The following is a 27169-nucleotide window of genomic DNA, read 5'->3' on the forward strand; positions in this document are numbered from 1 at the left end:
TTCTGCCTGCAAAGCTCTTGGCATCCACACAACGTCCCAGTGTGTTAGATAATATAATACAGCTACATGCTAAATTCAAATATATTTTAGTTAGCATGCTGCTGGTTTTTTTCCCAGTCTCAGATAAAGATAAGGAAAGGACAGAAAAAGATAAACTCTCAAGGTACATGAGGTCTGTCAACAGGTATTTTACCTCAGCAATGTCTTACTAAAACATTATGAACTGTACCTACATATAGACAGTGCTTCTGTATGCACCTATAAAAACTATGGCTTTGTTTAAAAATCCTATTATTCCAATTTCTCAGAGTCGCAAGTGACAGAGAAAACAATTTATTTTCTAGATAGGTAGGGAATAATTTTTCTCTTCCCCTATACACAGATCATGGTCTACACGGTTTCCCAAAGACATATTTTCTTTAAAAGCTGCAATATTTCTTGGAGCATTCCCTGCAACAATAACAATCAACTTTTCTTTTACAAGGAAAATGTTTCTAAGTGCACACAAGTACTGATAGCCAAAAGTATTAATGAAGAAAAGTATTTAAAGCCACTAGAAAATTATACCATCATACCAAGCAGTAATTTAACACTTTAAACAGGCAGCCAGATGGCTGGTTTCAGTCAGCCCATTTACAGTGACATGTATTTAATCAGCTGAGTTACCCCAGACAAACAACCAGCCTGGATTTCTCAGAGCAGGACAATGACGGAGTGGGATAGCTGGAACTGCAGATCAGCAGGGTTTAGAAATTACTTCAGGCTGGGGCTCGCCAGCCCTTGGCAGGCCAGAGGCTCAGCCCCGCTCCCTGGGCCAGCAGGACCACTCAGGCACCTGCTGGAAGCCCCAGTGGCTCAGCAGGACCTGTGGGACATTCCTCCAGGGCCAGCCACAATCCCCCAGATGGGATTTTAATTACAGTCCCACCACTCCAGCGCCTCCTGCCATCCTTCAGTCCTTGAGCCCGAGTGCCAGCAGCCTCGGACACACATCCCCCTCTGCCAGTGCCCAGCTGGCCAGCCAAAAATCACACAGGAAGAGATTTACTGGACAGGGAGGGGAAAAAATGCTGTCCCTGACACACAGCAAAATTTCCTCTGACTCTTCAGACTTTTGTTCTATTGATATGCTCTTCAGTAGAGACCTCCAGCCACTGTCACACTCTGGCTGGACTTTTTCATTTAGCTTATAAATCTCCTCGTTCCTCAACGGCCAGAGGATTTTCCCAGGAATTCCCTGGCCAACCACCAAACAGTCCCACTAAAGGCCAGAGCCATGCTTTAACCTATTTAACTGTACCCCCCAATGCCCATCCTCCTCTCTATGCCTGTATTAATTTCCTCCACATCCTCTCCTTCTGTATTTCCACAAAGCACTCTGCCTTTCACTAGGGTCTTAACACTGCCGAAGTCAACACGTTCTCACCAGTTCTAATACATGGGTTTGGTGCTGGTTCTCCTAAGCAAACTTGGTTTGATCCTGAAGTCAATGATTATGGACAGAACCATTCAGGAACATCTGTGTACTGTCCCTGGACATCAGAGAAGAGGACAAACCTGGGGAGAACCAACATCACAGTCTCTGAAGAGGTCAAAGCAGCTGGATCAGTAACTGCAGAGAGCTGACAGAGCCCCTCCCGTTATTTAACACAAAATGCGAAAAGGTGTCATAAATTTTCACAAATTGCTCAAATATTATGATCTGAGTACTCAAATACTTATTTCTACCTGAGCACTCTACAGGAAATGTGCCATTTGAGCTGGTAATAGAACCACATTAATGACTCCCAGAACCAGACCCAACTTTGAAACAACGTGCGTTGAGCCTCACTGCACAAAGCAATGAAGACATTACCCACGCCATCCACAAGAAACAATCTCATACTCAATGCTCACTGTTACACAACATACTGCCCTAGTATTTACTGCCCTTTTTATGCTCTTCTATGCACAGAGGCACATAACATTGTCTTTATTTTAAGCTAGTCAAAGTTTGAGAGCTTTCCTGAGAGATAAGGATTTTTTTTTCATTTCATTTGTAAAAGGAATTAAAAATCTAGATCACAACATCCAACAACAAACAACAGTGGAAGTCAGTGCCAGGCTTGCTTATTCTCAGAAACAAAGTTGAGCAGTCTCAAGACCTTGCCATTTGAGCATAGATTGCATTCTGGCATATCAGATGCTACGGTAATGGGATTTTATAAATCTGAAATGCATTCATATTGTGTACATAAAGAAATCTCTTGATGTTTTACTTAGTTCAATGCTCTTTTTCATCATATGTACCAACCCATGCCCCCCTGCTTTCAACAGCTAATAACCAATACACCTGATGAAAATTAATTGTCTTGACAGCTTGTATAAAAACTATAAAGGTGCAAAGGAAAAATGCTGTGGCAGCATTTTCTTTCTCTGTAGGACAGTAGCTATGGAAACTATCTTCAGAGGCCAACTGGCTGCCATCCCAGTGCAGCACAAAAAAAAATCAAAATGCTACTTTTAGAGGGTTACTCAGTGGCACCAGTCATAATTATCAACATCTACAAAGTTGCTGCACATTAGCCAGAGCAAAGTATTGGTTCATTTTGTTGGAAGCAAAGCTGATACGACATTATAGCACTATTACAGACCTGGAAAATACAGAGCCTTATAAACTATCATCATATTGATAATTATTATGATAACCTGCCAAAAAGAGCATAAAAACATGTGAAAATAGACAGCTATCTAAAATATCAATGTGCAAACCATTCAATCTCCTAACAGAAAATATTTTATTACTTATTATGATAGAAATACTCAAGTAAATACTTGCAGATGAAGAGGAAATCTCTAATCTTATTTAACTGTCACATTTCACTAACTGAAACTTATCCTTTCTGAAGGTTTTATCCCATATAGCTAGCCTGAACAAAAGCCGTGATTTCTAATACAGTCAGAAAAAATCAACCTTTTTTAATAAATGCTGAGAGATTGTGAAGGATTTTTCCCTGAAAAGGTGACACACAAAGGAGCCAGAAGTTCATTACTGCAAATGCATGTGACAACTTTCACTGCCAGCCACAGAAGAACTGCAGTCACAGGTCACTGATGAGACTCAAACTTTTGAAGAAATATGTCTTCTATCCAGAACAGTATTCATAAAGTAAGAAGATTTCAGTCCACAAGAAACTTATAAGGAAGAAAGCTGGAGTGTACATACACCTCAAGTATATACATAATTCCACCATTACAGAGCTTGGTATTTCATTCAACCATACAATTTTGTGACTCTGTGGTATTCTCTAGTGGATAATTTCTCTTTCTGTGGATACCTTTCTCCAGTTTCTCTGGAAAACTCCTTCTCTGACACCAGCAATTCTTATTTAAATGGTTTATGGAGACTACCCAGGAACATCAGAGTTACACAGACCAGGTTTATGTTCAATCAAGAGCCAAATTCTCCCGAGTGCCACATTGCACTGGCTGGGCGTGGTCTGCTGGGGGCTGCGGAAATGGTACCTCTTGAAGGATTTGACTTGAAACTTTGGAACCTTGACACACACTACAAAACCTGAGTGTCTGAGGCACTGGGCTGTCATCTGGTTATCCTGGTAACCTCTGAGCACCCCCAAATCAATGATGGCCTCATCCAAAAAAGTCTATGCCTATGGGCAGAAAATAGCTAAAAAATAAGGCATGTGCCTAAAATACAGGATATTAAGACAACTTTAAAATCCAATTTAGCTCACAGATTGCAATCGCTGTTATTCAAGCATGTCTGTATCTCCATCCTGCTGTTTCCACCGAGAGGCTGTGATCCATCTGCTCCTTAGCTCATGAGGATCTGCCTGTAAGAGCAGACCCAGCAGGCTGGGGATTCACAGCAGGCTCTGCTGCTGTAGCCCCATTTTGCCTGCTGAAGATCTTTTAACCCAACTACTCCACTGCCCAGCTCATTCCAAATTGAACCAAAGCAGGCGATTTTCAGGCTTTTAAACCAATATGAATTACTATAAATAACAAGTAGGTCAAGACCATGTTTTCTCCTGCATTTTCTCTTGCTCACAACTAATGATCCAATTCTGATCCCTGCAGGTCCCTCTCCAGGGTGGTACAGCCGTCCCTTTGGGGTCGACAGGGAGAGGTGGCACAGTTCTCCAATGACAGTCCTGGGGAAATCCCAGACATTATTCTCTGGGCACATTGGTCTGTCTGCTTGTAACCTTAGTCACAACCTTCAACAATCCTGCAGGTGAAAAATGATTTTCCACAGATGAAAACTTCTTTCTCTTATAGAGGAAAGAAGATGTTTAAGCTGTATTTATTGAAGATCTAGCAATACATGCCTGTCCCTTATTTTTAATAAATTAGCAGTGTTGAGCAGCTTTCTCTATAAAGCAGTGGAGGCAGTCTCTCAGAAATATATAGTTACCTACACTACATATTAGACAGTCAAAGAAATAAATTAAGACCTTCAATGCAGTCTTAATCCAAACTATTGCACTGGTTGACTGAGTGCCTCACGGTTTGGAAAAGGAGCTTTCACACATCCTATCCAGACCTCACTGACAGGATAATTTGTAATAGCACTATAAAAGAAAAAGAACAACCTGACAACAAAAAGGGGCAAGTTTTCTGCAGGCAGAGGGAAATTCACTACTGCTTCAAATGGGAAGAGAAACCCATCTGTAGGGCTGTGATTTCATCCTGTCATGTAGGAGCTCTGCATCTGAAATATTGGTTGGGGGTGACTGGAGGGAAGAGGATCATGACATGCTGTCATTCTGCCCAGTTACAAACCCAACCCGCTACACATGCTTAGATCCCCGCAGTGCCATCAATAAATCCATGCCTGACTGGAACTATGGGTTTTATTTTAGATCTAACAACAGCTGTCATTAATTCACCTGTTACCTCTACATAGTTATATCAGCAGAAAATTGCAGCAAAACACACTGGAACTATTTATTACATGTCTCATACCAACGTTTGATCCAGCTACTACTAAACAAACAAAGTTAGGGTTCAACTAACTTGGATCTGACTCAAAAATACGTGGTCCATGCTGCTACCATAAAAGAGGAGATTAAAAGAACTGAAAGGACGGACAATAGAGTTTGTGTGCCAAAAGCCTGACTTCTTTTCCTGTCTTAAGCTCATAAGAGACACCCATGACTGAAAACTTTGTCTTGCCTACCGTCCTTAAGACTATCACAGCTACACGCTGCCGAGTGAAGATGTCAAGGAGATTCATCCAGACTCCAACAACACTTATCTAAGTATTGCTAAAAATATCTCTCTTAGAAAGCCTTTGCACGACAAGGGAGAGATAAACTCACATATTGATACATCCCAAACTATCCAGCCTCCACTCTCACACAAACCCCAGAATCAGACAACAAAATGCACAATAAATAATAAAGCACATTTTCATTACTCTAGGAAGTAAATCCGTCAGGGACCACTACCACCATTTGCTTTAAAGGTGCACACTACACCAGTAAGTTAAGAGCATGGGCTTTAAAGAAAAATATTTTTAACTAGCTATGAAAAATTTGATTCTTTCTTTGATGCAAATAGCTCTCCCCCAGAAAACAAGTCCCAGTAAAAGAAAAGATTTCTAACATCTGTTAACACCACACTTACTCTCCTACAGTTTTACAACTTGGTTTCACCCCTCACTGAAATACATGCTGTTGCAGATCTTAATATCTTTCTCCACTCCTTCTTTCACACTTTGCAACATCTGTATCACAAATCCCAAGACTGAACAGGCTGTTCCACTGCATTTTTTTTTATTCCTTTAGTTCTGACTTTCCTAACTCAGCTTTTCAAACTTAATAGAATATCCCTTTGCAGTTAAGTATTTTCTGCCTTTGATTAATTCCAGCAAACCTGCAGTTCTCTTTCTGAACACAACTTCACTGTTTTCTTCCAAGAGGAAGCAAATCAAAATTCAAGGTTATTTCCTTCCTCCTCAGCTGCCAAGATCATTTTGATGTCTCAGTCCCTCCTCTCACCTGGTCATCTTACTCTTCCTTAGAGTTCTGAGGTCCCTGGTTCCAGTTCCTTGCCATACAGGTCTGTTACAGTCTTTCCTGGCTTAAAAGCAACAGCCATCCTTGGTTTTACTTCATTCTCTGAACACTGAACAACTACACTGCCACTCATTCCCATCCTTTTTCACCCATGTCTTTCCTATCAAAACACCAGAAGCGGTGTTTGACCCTCTGTGAACTTGCAGTCTCAGGAACCAACTCCTAACTCCTTGTCAGGGAGACATGAAGCCCCACAAATACTAGCTCAGACCAGGAGATGCTTTACATGGAGTCCAGAACTGGAAACCTTGGGATGTGTTGGGACTTTCTGGGTTTCAGATACGGAGTTTGAACAGAGGCAGCCCAAGGTTACCAGGTGATGTGCATTTGTATGTTCCTGTTACCTACCAGTCACATATGGGCCTGTAAGACACAGTGCCAGACACAGAGGCTCAGCAGTTTTGAAGCAACACTTCAGATATCTGACATAGTGAGAATGTCAGGCTTTGAGAACAAATACTCTGACATCAAAACAAATCTATTCTCGCTCTCTGACTAATGATTCCTCATTTTTCTTTGCACCCTGCAGTCTAATTCTGTCATTTGCTGAGCTGTGTTTCGCACATACAATGTAAAGTTTTGGACACAGACATTCTTTGTGATCATATTTAAATTCATCAGGTGCATTTGCACTGCCAATTTAATGTGAAGAGGGGCATTTTGTCAGTGAAAATTTGACTTGCATCGACATTTAAGGTCTTGGGCCCGCCATTCATGATGGTGTGCCTTGATTCCCCCCTGCAGCTGTGCTCCAGGACAACCTGAGCACCCCAGATATAACACAGATGCAAGGTCTCCAGCATCTCCTTGCTGTTGACTCCTTGCTGCATGCCCAGGACGAGCAGCTGGTGCAACCTCTTGGGTCAGCTGGGAGATGAAGTGGAGATGTGGTCCTGGACCCACAAGAGACCACAGCAAATAATTTTCTTCTCCTTTGTGCAATGTCAGTTGGTAATACCAATGCTCTACTACAGTGTCAAAGCAAATGTAAATAAAGTTATTTAACAAGAAAGAACATTAAAAAAAAAAATCAAACCATAGCCACATACTGCAACTCTGTAATTATTAATTTCCATTAGGTAACATTGAAAATGGTGACTGGATAACTTACTCATCATCTCCAAGGATACAAGCTCGAGAAAAAGTAGTAAAGCCAATGTTACTTGACAGAGAGCCCTGCAGCAAAACTTAGACCAAATTGTTCCTACGTTATGAACTACAAACACCCATCTAGAGCTTAGATACCAGAGGCATTCCCAGAAGTCCCTCTACTACCACATGTCCTATTTACATGAAAAAATATTTTTATATGCTTGAAAGTTGGCATGTCAGATTCCCATTAACACCACCAGGAACGACTGGGATTCAATCTCATGTTCGGTAGCCACCAGGAATCACTTTACTGCACATGCCAAGGAGGCCAAGACATAACACATGGTTACTGTGGCTCCACTGGTAGCTCTGGTCTTCTCCCAAACTCAACAGAAAGATGCATTTGTTGCACTGGGTTTGGCCAACATTCCCCTCTGACCACACTTCACACAGGTGTGCTCTTAGTCAGGACACTGCTGCCCTTCAGGGTGCAGTAAGTCACTGAGGTCATCATTTTACAAAGTGCCAGCTGGCTCCTATGCCTGAGACTAGGAACATCCACTGGAATGCAGACATACACGGTGGGCATGGAGAAGAGGTACACAGGCAGTCAATTCAAAGAAGGGAAGAGAAAGGGAAAGAAATGGAAGGAAAGTTCTGTAAAGATCAACATCTGTTGTCACAGAAATTACTATTTATGGCAAGGAAACCTGAAATTATAATTTAAAATGCTTAAAGCATATAGCTCATCTTCAGAAAAAAAAAAACCCCACTTAGAATAAGGGTGTGGTATATTCAGGCACAAACTACTTTATCATCATCAGCTATACAATGGGATAAGGATTTCAGCTTCCTGTAGTGGCTTAGACCAAGAGCATGGGTAAAACCTTGGCACAGAGAAGAACTAAAAGGATTCAAGTGGACATAATGAGAGAGCAGCTGCATTGTCTATTTAGAACAACACAGGCCATCAGGAGCCAAGAGCCTTTTTAGAGAGGTTTATACACAAAGCAAGGGAAGTTATTAGAAGGTGGAACAAGGATGTACATGGATAGCAACTGGTATATATTTGGCTCAGACACTTGGAACCACATGGATTTAAGAGGAATCCTATAAAGAGAGATGGGGAAAAGAGCACTTCTTTTTGTTCTGTCACAGCACACAGCAGTGTTGAGAACTTTGTTTCTGCAATAGATCAAACTTCTTTTTCCCCATACCTTGGTTTTTCCTTCATGATCTTACTTTCACTCTGATTATTTTGAGGAATAATTTATGTTTCAGATGCCAACTGTCAGTGCACACACCACAGCAAGAGACACAGAAGTACTTGATTCTCCTTTATGAGCCATTAATTTCTGTATTTTAAAGATTCTCTCTGAAAAAAAACCCAAAAAAACCCTTCCTATTTCCTATTTTCATTTCAAATTATAAGTACAGAAGAAAAATAAATTCTCTAAGAAACAGACAATTGAGGGTTTCTGCCATAAGTCTTGCTGCAGAACTTTCTCTTAAGGTTTAAATCATTTGAATAAATCAAAACTATATGTTTATTTTTTAAAATACCATTCACATCAGCTTGAGATGGTATCCATCATCTAATGTCCTAATACTATCGATTCTTCTGTCATTCCTAGGAGTTTCCATTATATGAGATCTAAATATCAAATAATTAGAACCAAGAAACTGAATTTTGCTGATGTAATAGTCTCTCAAGACCTTTTTCAGAATGGAAGCATAAACACAAATCCCACCATCAACTTTCTGGATGATGTTTTTACGCAAATATTATTAAATGCCTTTTCATTCTCTCATTCCTGAGCAGTGGCAACTCTGCATTACTGCTCTGACAGCCTCAACTTCACCACAGTGCAGTTTCAGGTGGAGAAAGAGGGCTCAAGCCTCCATGGAAACATCAGCCAAGAGCAGAAACACCGTGCCTGTGTCTTAAGTACCAGTCTCAGGTCAGTTCCATCACTCAATGGGATTATATTTCAGCTAAATAGCCAAGCTAACAGCAGCTACTGAATTGCACTTCCTGAGAACTGGAGCAAAACAAAAGTGGATTGGGTTGTTTTGGGGTTTTTTGTACACCACCTCTTTGCAAGCTATAAGTGAAGAGATATACACACACCTAGCTTTACATGCAGAGTAGCCTATCTATTTCAATGCTGTAACTCTAAGGTTAAGCAGGGGTCTAACTGGTGGCAAAATCATGGTCTTAAACAAAAAATTAATCAGTGTAAGAAGTGGATTTATGCACAACACCTGGCTCCTGCTGCTGCTGGGCTTCTCTATGTAGGGATTTATCTGGTGGAGACAAGCAGTGGAGTAGCAGTAACATTCTACAACAGTTGTAACCAACCCTACATGGCACAGAAGAGGAAAAGTTAACCATTAATAATTATTACATAAAGGGAAGTTCTTTGCTTAAGAAAGAGGGTGACAAGAAGTACTACAAAGCATACATTTACACTTCAGCAAGAAAAACTTGTCAATAAGCGCATGCTACGTGCAATAAACTGCAAAAATGCAGATGGGGAAAAGCTGAAGTGGGAATAAATTTCCTAGGAAATTCTCTAAAAAACAGACCAGACTGAAAAAGCCAAAAAGTACATACAATAACATACAATATTTCTGAGCTAAAGTATATAATCTTCCTGTCCATGATGTTCAGTGAAAGGGGAAAGTGCATGAGAGATGCTGAAACCACTGTGAAGGTTTTATATTTTTCATATTTCCATCAGAGCTCTGCACCGAACATCCAATGCATCCTCCCTGATCAGCACACCACCGAGCTGGGGGGACACACCATGTGGCTCACTTTACCCACGTAAATTGTGCACTTTGACATGAATGGGACTGCTCCACCGACAGAGTCAATCACCAGTTCCAAGGATTTGGCAGAATGGGGATTACACCACATGCTGCAGCTGCTCTGGGAACAGGCAGGGCTTCAGACAGGGGCAGCACAGCCAGGCTCCAGCCTCGTTCCACACGCCCGGAATCCACCAGGTCACAGCGAGCTCTGCAATTGCTGTAACCTGGATGACTCAAAATTTCACTGGAGTATTTGGTTGCAATGGCAACCAAATAATGTATTTTTTCATAGTGCTTCCCTGCACAGCACAGCAAATTTCAGGCTCTAAAAGAAACATGTAAATCCATCGCAGCAGAAACCTGATGACATTTTTATTCTTGCTACTGGAAAGCCCCATGTAATGCCAGTGGCATTAATCCCAGTGTTCACTAGCAAAAGGAACTAAGTCCTGGTAAATTCAACCAAGGGCATTGGTGGCTTTATGTTGAAATGGAATACTGTATTTATCTTATATTATTTGTTTCCTCCTTTAACAAGAAATGTAAAAATATTTGTGGTATTCACAGCAAAAGAAACTCCTATATTTGGTTCATCACCAATGACAGACACAAATGACCAGCATAAAAATGCACTGAAAAAAAGTCCTCAGCATTCCGATTACTGCCTTGTTATTCCCCAAGCACATTTAAAACTCTAGACTGCCCATTCCAGCATTTCAGTGCAATTTTTATTGACCTACTAACCTGTAACTCTGGGAAGCCTGGAGCTAAGAATGCAATAATGGCTAGCAAATACAAGTCTCCAAACAGAGTGTAATAACCTTAAGTAAACTACTGCCAAGCAAAAGTCCCGCAGATCAAACAGTTCCCACGAAGCCTTATGCTATTAACTAGCAAGAGAGTCCCATGGTATCTCCATAGTCATGCACAATAACAGAGCACTGTGCTTCTGTTTACTTACATAGCTTATCTGCAATCCAGTAATGTATACAGCCAGCCCCTCCGATGTAAATCTCTATTTCATGATACTTCTTCCCTTGTTAAAAACTTCACTAGCTTCCTAGTGATAAACGGGGTTTATCTGAAATATCTCTTTTTAAGGGATGGGCAGCGGACACTTACAAAACCATTTCAGTAAGGGACTCTATATTGTTACATGGAGAAAGAGAATTGCTAACATGTGAAATAAAGTTTGTGACAACACGGTGTTTATGTGGCTCTGCGGTTTTCCTGCTGCAAGGCCCACCTACACTTACTCTACCTTACTTCTGTCACTTCCTGGGTAACCTCACCTCAGGAGATGGATAGCGGATCTAACACACCCTACCTGCCAAAGAAACAACAGCTAAAAGCCTCATGGCCAGCAGTGGATCACTCATCACTCTGCGTTTACCTCATGCCCTACTGCTTTGTGTGCTTCAACTCATTTCAGAAAGATCTCTTCTCTACCTAGCAGACTTCTTCCATGAGGACAGCCATCAGTGCAATGTGGAGGGGTCAAGCCTTAAACAATCAAGAATAATACTAAAACAGAAATAAAACTCATTAGGATGCTCCTGCCAGAGGCATAGAAAGGAAACAAAACCTGCTGCCTCTGAAGCAACAGGGCTCAAATGCAGACCCCGCGGACTCCTTGCCCGCGGCTCAGGGAGGAAAAAGGCAGGAAAAAAGCGTGTTGCCCTTCTCCCCCGGCCGAAGAGGGGCTGAGCCCCGCGGCGGGACCGGGCGCGCAAGGGGCGGTGCGGGTTCCGGCCGGCCCGGTCACAGCCCGCTCCCCGCAGCCGCGGCGCTCCCGGCGCGCAGGGACCCGGCCTCCTGCCGGCGCTGGCTGCGGCACGGCCGGCGGGGCGGGGAGGAGGCCGGGCCGGCGGCGGGATGCGGCGGCAGGTGCCTCCCCCCGCCCGCGGGCCGCGCCCGGCTCCGCGCAGCGCCTCGGCCCCGGGCGGGGGAGCGGCGGGCGCCGCCGGGGCGGGCGCGGGGCGCCGGGGAAGGGGAGGAGACGGCGGCGGCGGGGCGGGCAGGAGGCGCGGCGGGCAGGTGAGGGAGGGAGGGAAGGAGGGAGGGAGGGAGGGAGGGATGGATGGATGGATGGACGGACGGACGGACGGACGGACGGACGGATGGATGGAGGCGCGGGAGCGGCCGCTCCTTACCTGAGGCGCGGTGGCTCATCCTGCGGCGGGCGGGGGCCGCGCGTCCCGGCGGGCCGGGGAGCCCCCCGCCGCCGCCCCCCGCCTGGGCAGAGCGGCTGCCGCCCCCCGGGCCGGCCGCCCCGCCGCCGCCGCTCGCCTGCTCCGCTTTGTTCCGCCGCCGCGGCTTCTCCTCCCGCTGCCGCCGCAGCCGCGGGACGCGTAACATGTGCCTGGGGAGGGCGGGCGGGCGGCTGCCCGGGGTGGCACTTTCGGCGGGGCGGGGAGCGCGGCGGCCGGGCCCCTCCGCCCCCGGCCCCGCGAAGGAGCGGGGCTGTCAGATCCAGCCCATCTGCCGCGATCGCAATCGGTCGCAACTGAATGGCTCCGGCAAATCTGCGGCGGCAGCAGGGGCTCGCCGCGGCGGGGGGGTGGGGGAGGCCGGGCCATTGTCTGCGGCGGCCCCCGGGTGCCCCCGGGCTGGGGGTGGCGGGTGGGGGCTGCCCGGGGACGGGGTGTCCGGGAGCCTCGCAGCCTCGTCTCGGCGGCACCGGGGCCGGGCAGCGCAGCCTCTCCGGCGGGGCCGCTGCCCGCGGGCTCGCACATCATGGGGAAAACCCTCCGTCCACACAGCCCCGAGTGGAATGCTCGCCTCGAGTTGATGCCGTCCCAGCTATCCTCGAAAGTTAGGAGAGGGGGCACGCGGCGTGGCGGAGCCGCCGGGATGAGTTGGGATGCGCCAAGGGGCAGCGGCAGTGCCCGTAGGGCTTCTGGGGGCCTGGTGTGTGACACACAGGTGAAAGACTTCAGATGGATAGAGATTCACGCTTTTAAACCTCGTAGTATATGTAAAAGCAGTTCCAAAAGAATCTCTGAAAGCTTTGGCATCTGTTAGTCCAAAAATAGCAAGTAAAAATTTTTTCCTGGTTAGAAGAAAATCTCACTGGTACGTGATCCAGTTATTTGTAGATCTGGTATGTGTAAGAGAGCCTAAGATACAGTACTTATGAGAGAACCTAAGTGAACAGTGAGCAAGAGTTCAGGCAGGATTTCCCAGTTTAAGGAGAGAAAGTGAGAGATCGTGGAAACAGGGTGAGAAAAACTGACATGATGCAAATGAGAGACAGTGGGTACACTGGAGCGAAGAGACTGCAGGAACCAGGGTGCAAAGTAAATCCTCATATATGGTACTAAGACCAGAATCAAAAGGTAGAGCTCTATCTGAGAATCAAAGACAAGTACTGGAAAAGCAGTACTTCAAAAATGAAGGTGGCAGGAGTTTTTCTGGATTTTGAATTTGGAGGTTTCTGAGCAGAGGAGCTCAGAAGAATGAATAAATAATTGGATAATGCTCATATTTTACTTAAAAGATGGGCTGTGGCTGAATACAGTGCAGTAAGTTGAAACCTCTTCCTGTGGTGGTACAGAAAACAGTCTTTGCAACTAACTGTGTTGTTAAGTAAACCCACAGCCAGGTCTCTTAATACAGATTTTCTTCCAGGCTGGCAATTCCTTTGTCCAGTATAGAGTGAGAACCTCCAAAATTCCTTGAATCTGTCAAACTTACAAGTTTGTTCTTTCCAGGACAGCAGCTTACACAGGCAGTGTGCTCTCTCCTAATGAGACACAACTATTCAATTTTCTGGGGGCTGATCTACAGTCCTGGGCTAGTCAATGTTCTTAGGTTTAATTAATTGCAATAGGGTGAAGCATAAAGTCTGTACTACACTGTGAATCAGAGTAGATGATACAGTGATGTTCTTAAATACTCCAAAGCTCTGTGACAGAACGTTGCAAAGCAGCATGAGACAGGAATTGAGCATCATGGCAGACAAGAGGTCCTCTCCAAATCCAGTAGAATTTGGGGTCTCCAAAGAGATTTTTATTCTCCATTCAAACATGATTTCATCATTTAAACCATGACCCGATCTGCTGATGTGTTTTAATTGCTTTGCTGTGTAGGAAAACACCTAGAGCAACTCCTGTAAGAGCCAGTTTTGCCTACTGAGTAGAAAATACATTAATTTTCTGTTTAAATAGAAAAAAAACCCCAATAAAATGTAATCACACTATAATGCCTGTTGCTTGCACAAACAACCTGAACCGCCGATCCAGAATCCTTTCTAATTAGTGATTGAGACTGCAAATGCTACGTGGTTTTTGAGACTTGGCTAACATGCGAGCGGCTGCACTGGATCTGTCCAGAAGGTCTGCGTAGTTCGGTGTCATTTCTCTTCAGCAAACCCCAAATATCCAGGGCAAGATCCAGCCCTTCACCCCTCTCCAGTCCCCTGGGAGCTCAGGGATCTCCTGACCCTGCCCTCTGTGTGTTTAGTACATCTCACTAGCTCCCTTCCATGACTGTCCATGACTGAACACTTTTAAAATCCATGGTACCCTGTTGCAGATGCTCTGATCCTTGTTTACATTAAAAAATCTCTTCCTTTCATTTGTTTTTCAATGTGCTGCCTGTTTTCATCAGACAGCCTGTATTTCTTGCACTGAAATAAGCAGTGGACAATCAGCTCCTCTCCATGCTGCTCACATTTGAGCTGTCATTCCGCTGCCTTTTTCAGACTGAAGAGCCCTAGTTGTTCCATTAATGGAAACCAACTCCTGCTTCTGATTACCCTTTTCATCCCCTGAACTTACCTGGTTTTGTTGCACCTCTTCTGAAGTAGGGGACCAGAACTGCAACTGGAACTCAAGAAGCAGTAAAATCACTGGTATAATCATGCTCCCTTCCTTGGTGTTGTACTGCAGATCTTAAAATACTATCCTAGTCAGGGTCAAGTCTTTCTATGAAGTCTGTAAATTATTGCATAGAAAGTTTCTCTTTGAAGACCACATCTATCTTTCCATGATTCTCCTTTCCTGAATTCACATGTGAAAACACGGAATGGTTTCACCAAATCTGCTAGATTAACCGGGGCTGAAGGAATAAAAAAAGTAACAAAAAATATTGCCTGTTCTTTAATTATTTTCAGGCCTGACCTTACATCCACTGAAATCAAGAGTGACAGACTTGGTCTCCTACTCTGTAATTAGAAATGATTTAGAATTAAAAAGAACCAGTATTTATCTACAACTTAAAGCTATAATTACAACTTGAAAGTGTTTTTTATGCATATCGAGCTGCACTGTATCTGACTGCTGAGATACTGTTCTTCTGTGTCTTTAAGATTACTAGTATCTCAGTTTCATACACAGCAATAAGTACATGTTCCAAATCATTAATTATTTCTTGTCCCCAGGCTTGCACAATTTTGTCTACGACAGACATTTACAAGATAATGCACCAGTCTTCAAACAAAATTCATGATTTGGCTCACCACTGCTTTGGAGAGATACAAAAAATGCAGTGCTCATACTTCAAAACAGTAAAATGAAGTAGATGATAGCATTAGCTCAATACATTACTGGTAGCCATAGTTTTAAGTAAAGCAACCTAACATCTGGCACGGGCAAATGCAGTGAATTGGGGGATTTTTTTCATTTCCTCAGAGGCGTCAAGCCTCCTATTGGAGGCACAGATATTTCTGAAAATGATTTCTGATTCTCAGCTAGCATAATGTACATGTGGAGGTGATGAACCTCTGCTCACTGCTGCATTCTGCAGCTCTTCCAAGTGGGAGGGACTTGGGAGAGAGCAGGTCTGTTGGCAGGTTGGAAGTGACTGATTTGCATGGCAGTATGAGTCAATAATGCCAAAACAACCATGGAACCTTTAAGACAGTCGCTGCTTCACAGAGAAACTTCACACTTAAAAAGTCTAGGAGGGGGAAGAAACCTCCCAAAATGCAGTTATAAAGCTTTACTCACTTCTTGTCCTCTTATTAGTTATATATTTGCTTACACAGGACTGAGGCTGTGTATGGGTGACGTAATAGCAGATTTTCAGATGTTCTACCGAAAGGTTACTGGCGCTTAACACCAGCGGTGTTCCAAGGCTCTGTTAAACATGAGCAGGGTAAAAATCGCGTGGACTGACGTCATTTATAGAAACAGTTGCTCTTTCAGCCTGACACAGGGCACTGTTCAGTGAGACCTGAGGCAGCACTGCCGTTTTGAGGACTTCAATTCAACTCTGGGGACGATTGCCTGTGCGCCCGGGAAAACTGCCAGGCCAGGCTATTGCACAAAAAGCTGTGCAACAGGAGCTGACAGGGACACTCATGGAGCGCCCTGTGCTGGCAGGAAAAATCAGCTGCTGGAGGAGAGGTTGCAGAACAAACTGGTCCCCAGTAACCATGATGGCATTTCCCAGTGCAGCGGAACTACAAGAAGACAGGCAGTCTCGCTGCTGACATGTGTTAGCATCAGCTCCTGCTGCTAATGGTACATTCAAACCAAAAATGAGTCCATAAAAGTTTTCTCTGGATCTCAGTGGAATTAGAATTCAGATCCTTCATGGGAATTTTGAGTATCTTTTGAATTGGCTGAATAAAGGGTCAAGTGCTGCCACTTGCACAGTTCCACATTGCAGAATGGAAGTGAAAAGAAATCATGACTTTACTGTCACAGGGAGGACACAGCATTTGGCCATTTTTTCAAAAATTTACAGCAGTGTTATTAGAGGAAAGCAGAAGAGGAATTGAGAGTGTTTGCAACCTCTGGTGTGGTTTTGGACCAGTTTCTCCCAGGGCTCTTCAGGAATATAGGTACTTCCTTGGCATTTGATCTCTCTTTTCCAACCAGGAGGAGTGGAAGATCATAAAAACACAGGAAGCCTTGCAGGAACCACAACATATATACTCATTTCTCTCAAAAGGGCTTCAGAGGCTTTAGGCTTGCCTGGCAGAGGACTAAGAATCTACTGAATGAAAAACAATAATGGATTTATTACAGCATTATCAAGAACTGAACTGGGAAGAATTTGTAAGGTAGTATCAAGCTTCCTCAGTACAGGGCAATAGGAGCACGTGCTGATTCTGTCAGGGTGTGGAAGCAGATCAGCTTCTCCCATCTTTAAAGGTGCTACATAAATTACAGCAAACTAAATAGCCTGCAAAATCTGACATCTCCTTACTGCAAAGCATTTGATGGAGATCAATTTGGGGTTTTTATTTTTTGCTTATTTGAGTTATACTTTCTAAATTCTGCTTAGCTAATCAGGCGGTAATAAAACTAAGAGCCCTGCATTTTGCAGGCTTTTATTAAATTCTGAAAAACTCAGGGGAATGTCTACATAAGCAAGAGTTAGCAAATTGTGAGCTATGCAGATTTAAGTAGGAAAAAAATATGCTTATGTCTTTAATATGTGATGAATGCTGCTTTATATTTGAAACCCTGTTCCCAGTGGAACCCATTACAATAATGTTTATACAGGTTTATGCTATAAATGCATGATATTTTCCCTACAGCAGAATTTGCTGGAATTTACTCCTGATTAAAAAAAAGTGTGAATGGATGATATCCCAGAATCTGGATTGCTACAGGCACAATTATGCCCTTTTATTAAAAAATGAAGCAATGAAAAGTATAATTTGTTAACATAAAAAGGATTTTGTACAGCAGGCAGAATTGATAGGAGGTGCACCCTAAATCTCCTGCGCCACGTGTGAACTGGAAGCCAGCCAAGTCCTACAGAATTCAGGGAAACTGGATCTTCAGGTGCTAGTCTCACACAAAGCCTGGACAGAGGCACTGACTGTCATGGGAAAAAGCAGGAAGATGACAGTGATGGATCAGCACACAATTAAACAGCAGGAAGAAGTGGTGCCACAGCAATATTTTGGCTGCACAGGTGTCCTGCTTTCAACTCAAGCAGTATTTATCTTGTAACAGGCCCAGCCAGATGACACAGGATCTACGTCCATGGTTTTTTCTATGTGAAAAAGCATTGCATCAGCACAGGAACATCCATGTACTTTAAAATAAACTGCCTGAAGAGAACAGGACAGAGCCCTTCTCTCCTGCTCCCCTTGCCACTTCCCACCCCCTGATAGAGGACGTCATTTACTTTATACCGTGGAGTGATGAGGGACAAGGACAGGGACAAGAACAGGAGCTGGAGAGGACTCTTCCACACCTCATCATGGTGTGAATTGTAGACACAAGAAAAGCCTCTCCCATCACACAGCATGGGATGAGATTGCCACCAAGTGTGGTTTAAGCCATAGAGCCTTTTAAAGATTCGAGCAGTGATGTGGGAACTTCATCCCTCAGCCTGGAGTGAACAGGCTGACAGTACACAGTGCTGTGACATGAGAACACAGCAAAACTGTGGCTTACACATGGATCTCTTGTATAAGCTCCATTACTTATTTTTCTTTGTTAAAAGGGAATTATATTATTTCTTGTTGCATCCTTGGGGCTGAGGAGACAAAAGCCGTTTCTCATTTTGTGTGGAACAATGAGGCCCTGTTCTCAATTGGGTTCTTAAACTCTTGCTTTAATGTAATTTAGAAAAAAAAAAAAAGGTTAAGCATTACAGAAAGAAATACAAATCCTGAACTTCATTATTTAAGTTCTCTTTCATGAGTGAAACTCATTTACAGGGAAAGGTGCTAACCCAACCTGTATGTTTCATATACAATTTCTCCTTGGCCTCCTTTACATCAGCTGTGCCCTATTTGTAGACTTCATTAGTGAAAAAGGCCAGTAAGGTACAATTCCTTTAAAAATAGCAAATTCATAGATCTTCCTTTTCATCCTTAAACCCACCGTCTAAAACCCCATCTCACAGCCTGTGTCTGTGCCGTACTTATTTCTATAATATATTTTGACATCCTCTTTTTATAAGGGGCTGAATTCTCAGTTGTTGCCTTGATGTAAATCCGTAGATTTTTCCTTTGCCAAATAGGAGCCAAGGCTCTGTGTAAAGATAAGTTTTTCAGTCTTAGAGAAGACTTCAGGGAAATGCCACTGTTACTCATCGAAATTATTCTTTGCTCTGTGAATAAAGCCAATAAGATAATTGGGATTACCTGAGGAGTGAAATATGATTTGAGTAAGCATGGCTGCGCGTAGACATTAGTGGAAGAGTAAATTCAGTAATAAAGAGAGACTACAGTCAGTTCCCATTCGGAAATGTTTGATTTCTAAGCAGGAACGAGGTAATCTCAGAGCACCAGTGTCAGATAATTGTGTATTCATTTCTTTAGATGGTTGCGTTGCTCTGCGCTGTGGGAGATGAGCAGGTGCCCTGAGGTTTCCCCGCAGGGCCGCGTGTGGGGTCAGCCCTGTTCCCCCATGCAGTGATGCAGCAGTTGTGCAGCGCCCGGTGCTGCTACCTGGGCCAGGCTGCACTGCAGGAGACAGACAAACTCCTGCCACTCACACTTAGCATCAGACAAAACCACTTCAAAGTAGATTTTTTTTCTCCCTAACCCTAAATAGCCAGTACAGTAATAGGTATATCTGCATACACAAAAGAGCTTGTTCTTATAAAAAATCTAAAACAAATGCAGAACCATGCCAGGATTATACATTTCATTTCCCAGCATACAAATGAGGAACTAATTTAGTCTGGGCTGTTCATGCATTTTGCTTTTAACCAACATCCATATGCCAAATAGACCTTCCACATACTTCCCTGCTGGAGTTTTTTTCCTTTCAACTTGGTAGGGAACATTTGTGATCCTTATTCTACCAAATATATCTAAAGAATATATTTTGCTCAAGGCCTTCTATTTTATAATTTAAGAGAAACAAAATCAATTCATGGCTCTGGCAGTCTCGCTATTATGACAAGCATACATCTGTGCAAAAATACCCCAATCCCTAATTAATTACAGAATGCTATTAATATTTAAAAATTTAACATGGTTAATTTATTTAATTTTATAAACAGCCATATGAAGTTACTTTTTACAGACCACTTTCTCATCTTTTTCCTGCAGTTTTGAAATCTGAGTAGTTTAGCATAGATACAGAGATATTTGCTTCTATCAAAATTATTTTCTGTTCAGATGGTTCCCAGTCCTTTATGTAATGACTTCAATAACTGAGGCTTGACACTTCACTCCTGACTCATGCAGCACTGATGAGCAGTGTTAATGGGAGTTTTTTCCAGTTAGAGGAAACAGGCTGAGAGTCATGTTCTTTAAAATTAATACTTTTTATGAATATATAATGCCAAAAACATCGCAGATCATATTTCTCATTTACCAGAGCACATCAAGTTGAGTTTAATTTTAAGTCAGCTTAGTAAATACTTCTGAAAAATATGCCCTGTCGGAGCTAAAATGGCTCATTGCTGAAAGAGATTTATTTATTGATCTGGTAAAGAGCTGCACATAAAATTACTATCAACTTTAATCAGATGAGGACAATCATTTTATATGTCTAATTAGTGGAACTAATAAAAAAAATCTTAGCAGGTATAAACTTCTGTGAGGCATTTATATTTGCTTGAAAGACAGTGATCAATCTTGATTTGAACAAGATTGAGACAAATCCTCCAATAAGCCCTGTTTCTACTGCAACTGGAACAAGTGTTCTAGCAGCTCTTCAGCCTTTTCCTGTGCATGTTCAGTATTTATAGTGGACATACACAGTCCATCAGGTTCATTTGTAACCTTTAAACTATCCTCTCTTACTTTTCTATGACCCTATCAAAAATACAAATTAAAAGGCAAACAATAAAAACCTTGCTTTTCTCTATATTCATTATTCAAATTGCTCTCACCCAGTCTGGTCCTGAAGAAGTAGCTTTAATAGCTGTGGTGTGACATGGGCATTGTACCGGGGAGCCAAAGGAAGCAAGTGGTTCTCATTCACAGATAATACAATGGCAGCGCTTTTTGTGGCCTGTAACTACATCTGCACTGCTCACTGAACCATCCACGTTTATACTCAGCTAAAGAAAAGCATATTTGGCCAAAAATAAGATACATTTTTAATCGGTATCCCCGTGAGCATATTTAAACACCAATCCTTGGCAGAAATGCTCATCTGAAGCAGTACTGTGAGCTCTGTTATACAACCTGGTAGCCTTATATGGCTTTTATCTATGTTTTTGTGTGTTTTTTCACACATAAGGTCACAGATAAGAAACCTCAGCTTTAGAGAGATATATGTGATATTACAATGTTAGCTGGAAGCATCTGAGTACCTGTGGTGACTGAATGACTCCTAATTTCCAAAACTCAGTTCTACTCTACCTCATTCAGCCTCAGCTTCAAATACTAAGGAAACTAAAATGAATCAATGTTTGCATGGATTCTACAAATTTATCATATACATCCAGCAGTGCTGTAGAGATGTAGAAAAAAAAAAAAAAACAACAAGAAAACACCACCCCAGCAAAACCAAACACTGATGAAGAGACAAGAGGCAGGCTTTAGTGGCTAATAGCACAAAACACCTTTTTGCTGAGTTTATGCATTGCCAGGATGGGAGGACCAGACAGGTGGATCAAGAAGCAAAGTAGAAGGAAGCCTCATGCTCTTACCACACCACACCACACCACACCACACCACACCACACCACACCACACCACACCACACCACACCAACCTCTAATCGTAGACTACAACAACAATTTTGAAAGATAATTAGTTCCAAATACAGTCTATAACTCACGTTAGCATCATACACCAGAGGCAATGTTTGTTATGAGAAACTTCCAGAACGGGTTAAAATGGAGTTTCGGCCCCAAGACCTTCATTTTGGCTTATACCTTCATCCCCCTCGGGCCAAGTTGCTAAACCCTGGCAAGAAAATTATGTTTGTGCAGAGCATGACCTTATTTAGTTGGGGTAGCATTTGATTTTTTTCTCGGCCTTCATTACTGTAATATCATACACAGGATTTTTCCTTTGTTTGCCATGCAACTTATTCCCCTAAGATTAGTCTTTTTCTAGTCAAGCAGTTTAAAGCTAATCACAGTTGTTATTTTAATCTGTGCTCACCATTAAGAATTCTCACAGAGCTATTTTGCTTGTTCACAATTAAGGCTTCCCAATGGAAGTTCATGATTACAGCAAAAGCAACCTGTTTAATACTTGGCACCTCTTTAGTACACAGGCATTAAAACCAGGAGCACAGAAGCATGCTGATGCTGCTGATGAAAGCAGAGCAGCTCTATTTAACAAAGTCTGTTTTGAATATAGAGCGTTGCAGAAATGCAATGCAATCCTCATGTGAATTTCTGGTCCCTCCCCTCTGTGTTTTACATTACTGTAATAAGGTAAGGAAGTGCTGTTGGACCTTCATTAATTTATTACATATCAGTCATGTCTGAAGTGCAGCATATCCTCATGCTTTCACCAAGGCAGACTGAAGTGTTGGTTCCAATAGCACTACCAATAAAATTCCCTGGACAGGTCTCAAGACCAGGGTCTGACCTTTGCTTATTCAGGCAAGCACCCTATGCTGAATTATGACTTCTTTCTTCTGTTAAGAGAATTAGTAATTGCTGCCACTGATCTGTGTGTCAAGACTTAAAAATTATTATCCACCGTCAAGTCAATTAGCAAAGACTGCAGGAGCAAATTTTTGCTTCTGATATTGATTGTCCATGTGATTCTGCCATGAAAATTATACACAGGAATGCCCATTAGCTGAACTAAAGCATTAAATAACTAGGTAAGAAACAACACTGCTGGGGGATTCCCCTCCCCTGACCCATCTCTGTCCTGTCTAAAGCTATTTCCAGACAGAACAGGGCAAGAGAAATCCAAACTAATTTTTTTTTTTTTTTAACTGATCCATGGAGGTGCACAACCACTCATGCATCACCTTCTGTGGTAAATGTTGGTGATTTACATTGATGGGGTGAAATTTGTCTCACATTGGGTAAATGTGTTTTTTTCCCTGAGAAATAGGGAAATCACTGACAAGTGGTTAATATGTTAGTAAAGACTGCATCTTCACAAACTAGTGAGGTACCTTCACTCGTTGTGGTCAAGGTTTCAAGAAAAAGGCATCTGAAGCTGGGCTAAAGGTCTGCTTTAGTGGAAAGCAGTAAAACATGACCTAACCATAGCCAGTCCTCCTGGGATGGCAATTACAGCAATAAATGTTCCACAGCAGATGCTAATGTCATGTGTAAACAGTCATCCTCTAAAGTGAAAAGAAATTTTGGCCCCCACATGTCTTTTAGGGTCCCATTGTATGTGTGGAAATGTAAAGGAAATGTAAAATTGATATGCACACCATGGCATTTGGTTTAGTCTCCTCTGCTTTGGCCTGGGCACCATAAATCTGTCCTGGCTGTGAGTGAGGCTGGAGGAGCTAAATGGGCAGAATTTGTGTGTGTCAGTTTTATGGGCTCGCCCCGAGTACAGTGCGGGTTATCGGTCAATGTCAGGTTCAGCGCCCAGTGACCCACTGGGTTCACATCATGGCAGTCACAAATCAAGAGCATAATGAAGGCTGAGGAGAGGGCTCTGCTGATTTATTAGGACATCTGTCTGGCTGTAGACAGCCCAGCACTGCCCCTGTATAGTGCCAGCTATTAGCATAATCCTCACCATGAATCTTCTTAGAGATTTGAAAGAGAGGAATAAAGTGTTCAAAGAAGACTGGCTAAACCAGAAGGGGTTTTCTTGTAGTGCTCGTTACCAGTCTCAACTTTTTATGCCAACACCCCATAAAAATAATAATAAAAATAAATAATATTAAAAATAAATTAATTTTAGTTTTCCAAAACCTCTGAATTTTCAGAACACATCTGTGTCTGTTTATAATAAAGTCACTACCCCTGCTACTTTTCAAAGACTTTTTAATATTTTAATTTTTTATTATTCATTTATATTTAACCACAGCAGTGTCATGTGCATATAATGTTATCACCTTCATTCTTGCAAAGTTAGTCTCCTGAGTTCTGTAATGTTAAATGAAAACTTCAATTTTTTTGTGTCAATTATTTTGCCTACTTTTTAGGAAAAGCAGACATTAAGCACAAACTTTCTGAGTTTGTCTGTAAGAGTCAATATCATAATGCTGTATGCTGTAAATGCCATGATACTACTTTATATTGTATAGGTCAAAAAGTTTGTGAGGTGCAGAACAACTAATACTGGTATGTGCAAAGCTGCTCTTTTTTTGTACGTGAGAGGCATTCATCTGAAAAATCAGACAGATCATTACTTCTCCCTTGATCAAAGCTAAGGTGAAATAGGTTTCAGTCTATGAAGATTAAATTATTCCCTGAAAATTCTTTTATATTTGACTGTGTATTTTAAAAGACTGTCACTGTTCATATGTCTTCAGAAAAAGGAAGTTAAATATCACATTAAAAAAAATTGCTGCGAATTTTGAAGGAATTTTATCACTGGTAGTATTTGATTTCCTTTGTATTATATGTTATGTTAGACAGGATTTGAGCAGTTACCAGATTTGCTGTAGGCAGGGTAGAAACACCCACCAGCATGTGGCAATCCCTGCTTTGCTTAAAGCAGGGTGAAGTCTGGGCAACATGAACAGAGAAGAAATAGAAAATCCAGACTCTCAAGACACCGCAAAATTGTAAACCTGTATTTATTTTAGTTTCAAAACTTTCAATTGGTCATGCTGCTATGCTGGTTTTTTTGGCTAGATTTTGTGTGCCATTCAATGAAAACACTTATATTCAAGGATATTTCTGAAGTTCAGTCCAATTAAAAGTATCTGAAGTAGAGTTAGCATCCACTGCCTAGAAACTTTAACGTGAATAAACCTGTGCATGTGTGTAACTGCCCTGATTTGACTCGTGTGTGCCCTGCTTATTTCATGTGGTAAGATTTGGTCCCTGCAAAGAATTAAAAAATGGAGAAACTGAATACCCAATCATTTCTTTGAACTCAAAAATGGAAACTATGGATTGCAATAACTTTTCCTAAATAGCAACATAAATATATGTGTGCACAGTACTCGCCTCCATAAATTCCAGCGTTGTTCTTCCAGCTGAGTCACTAAATGCTCTATGTATTTGTTGGAGTCCATATATTCCTAAATGAAAAAAAAGTATTAAAACATGAGTTTTTCAGTGTTCAAAGCATTTGTAAAATTTTGAGTAAAAACCAGTCAGAGTCAGTTTGTGGAGTGCACTTTGATTTTGCTCCCAAAGTTATCCCATGTACATAGAAATCACAGTGATGTAAAAATCTAGATTAAATCCACATTTGGATTCATATCACATGAACAGGGCAGAAGCCCAATGCACTCTTCAGAGATTTTTTGAGAAAAAGACAAGAGGCACTGAGGATACACAAGCAGCACATTATAAATTCATATCCATATTCCAAGCCCAGAACAATCTTCTCTGGATCCAGACTGAAAAAATAACTTCCCAGCAGTGCAGTCACTGTTTTGGTGCACATTTTGTTTACTTTAGATATAAATCAAAGTGAACTGAATACTTGACTCAAATATTTATTTCATGGACAGTATGAAAAATACTATAGCCTGTACCCTATTTGAAAATGAAGCTATAACTCAGCTCCTACATTATTTTCCAGTCCAACTTTTGCAGATGCAATAACTTGCAATATCAGCTCTATGGAACCTCCTGTACTTGTATCTAGACAGAATTTCTGATAAATAATCTTGACCAGATGAACAATTCTGATTTTTTTCCTATTGAAGCCTATTCTTTAAACCCAATGCAAAGAGATGATGTTTAGTCTCAGCAGAGAAATCTGTCAGTAATAGAAATACACCACCTCATTTCCAGGAGGAAGGCAACATCAGTGTTATTTATATCAAATATTTCAGAATGAGCCCACAAAATAACGTGATATGATATATTTGTTTGACAGCAGTACCAACACAGTCACATTACTATTATTCTGAAAGCCTATCAGTAATAATATAACTTTCCTGAAATATTTCACCAAAGCAAAAATATGTCTCAAACCTCATACTTCAGGAAATAGCAAGTGTTGGAGTACTACATGGAAAAGAATCCATCTTCACTTTCTGGAGACAAAAGCTCCACTTTTATAGCTCCACTGTTTTACCTTTGGACTCATCACAGAACCACTTTGTGGGTTTCCTGTTTGTATTAGAAGTTGTTTCTTTACTCTTATTTTTTCTTTTGTGTACAAATATGGATTTTTGTTGCAAAGTAGTTGTTTCTTCTGAGCTATTTATCTTCATGGCCAGGAATATGAGACAGCCACTACAGGGACAGTACATCATCATTTCTTCTCAAGGTGAAGATAAATGTTAGCTGATTTTAAGGATCATAATTTATGTATAAATGTACATTTTTATTTTTCAGTACTGGAATTGTTCCAAGTGATTCTGTGTTTCTGACCACAGTAATTATTCCCTTGTTAGAGGAAAGAGAGAGAGAGGAAGGGAGGGAGGGAGAGTGGTCCTGCAAAGGCACCAGGAAAGGTCCCTGGCACAGACAGGAAGCAAGAGTACGACTCTGTTCCCAAGGAGCCTCTGCAAAAGCATCTCAGCCATATCCTGTTCAAACTGCATGGCTTGAAAAGCTTTGGGTATTGTAAAATTTTCCATTAAACTCTGTGGTTACTCCTAGTTTAAATTTCATTCTAACCGCTGTAAATAGAAGTATCTTGTAGCTGTTTCCTTCAGAACACATTAAATAATGTAAATCCTGGGAAACACCATGAACTTCAGTGGCAATTAAGCAGGAAGCTTCTTCTAAGCTAATTCTAGTAAAATCATTCTGCAATACACATATATTAGAATTCAGAAAATATATTCCGTGCAAATATATAATGATGATTAGTTGCAGTACCAAGTTCTTTAAAACAAGTTGCCTATTTTACTTTATATTTTTTTACTACAACAAATCTGGCATAAATTAGTATTAATACCTTTACATCTTTTTAATGTAATATTAAACAATATTCCTGATTTATTCATCAGTGCACTTTGCCCTACAGGCAAAGATAGGATCAGCAATTTTATTCTGCATAATTCTACCATGATAATATAAAAACCTCATTCTGAAGCAATTTTCTTAAAAATGTTTTCTGGAAATAAGGACAATGGGGAAAAAGAAAGCACTGTGCTTATCCTATATGACTGCTGCCTTAATGTTAAGGTTTTCCTGTGACAAATCAGAAATATTATTCTGTTTCTCTTTAAAAACCTGCAACCTAGGAGTATGTGATCTGTCAGTGTCCAAAAGTGATGTAAAAAA

At 41.8% G+C, this 27169-nt stretch overlaps 1 protein-coding gene across 1 annotated transcript in view; it reads right to left on the reverse strand.

Annotated features, from left to right (window-relative positions):
- The window catches only part of NCKAP5 (NCK associated protein 5), a gene marked incomplete at both ends in the record, with an annotated part of 331674 nt that overhangs the window by 208756 nt on the left and 95749 nt on the right, over window positions 1-27169 (reverse strand). Inside the window, one exon of the mRNA XM_082284641.1 lies at window positions 24922-24999. Coding sequence (XP_082140767.1) covers window positions 24922-24999 — 78 coding nt within the window. The remainder of the gene's footprint in view (window positions 1-24921; window positions 25000-27169) is intronic.

This window comes from Coloeus monedula, assembly GCF_965178545.1.
Source record: "Coloeus monedula genome assembly, chromosome: 7".
Taxonomy (NCBI): Eukaryota; Metazoa; Chordata; class Aves; order Passeriformes; family Corvidae; genus Coloeus; species Coloeus monedula.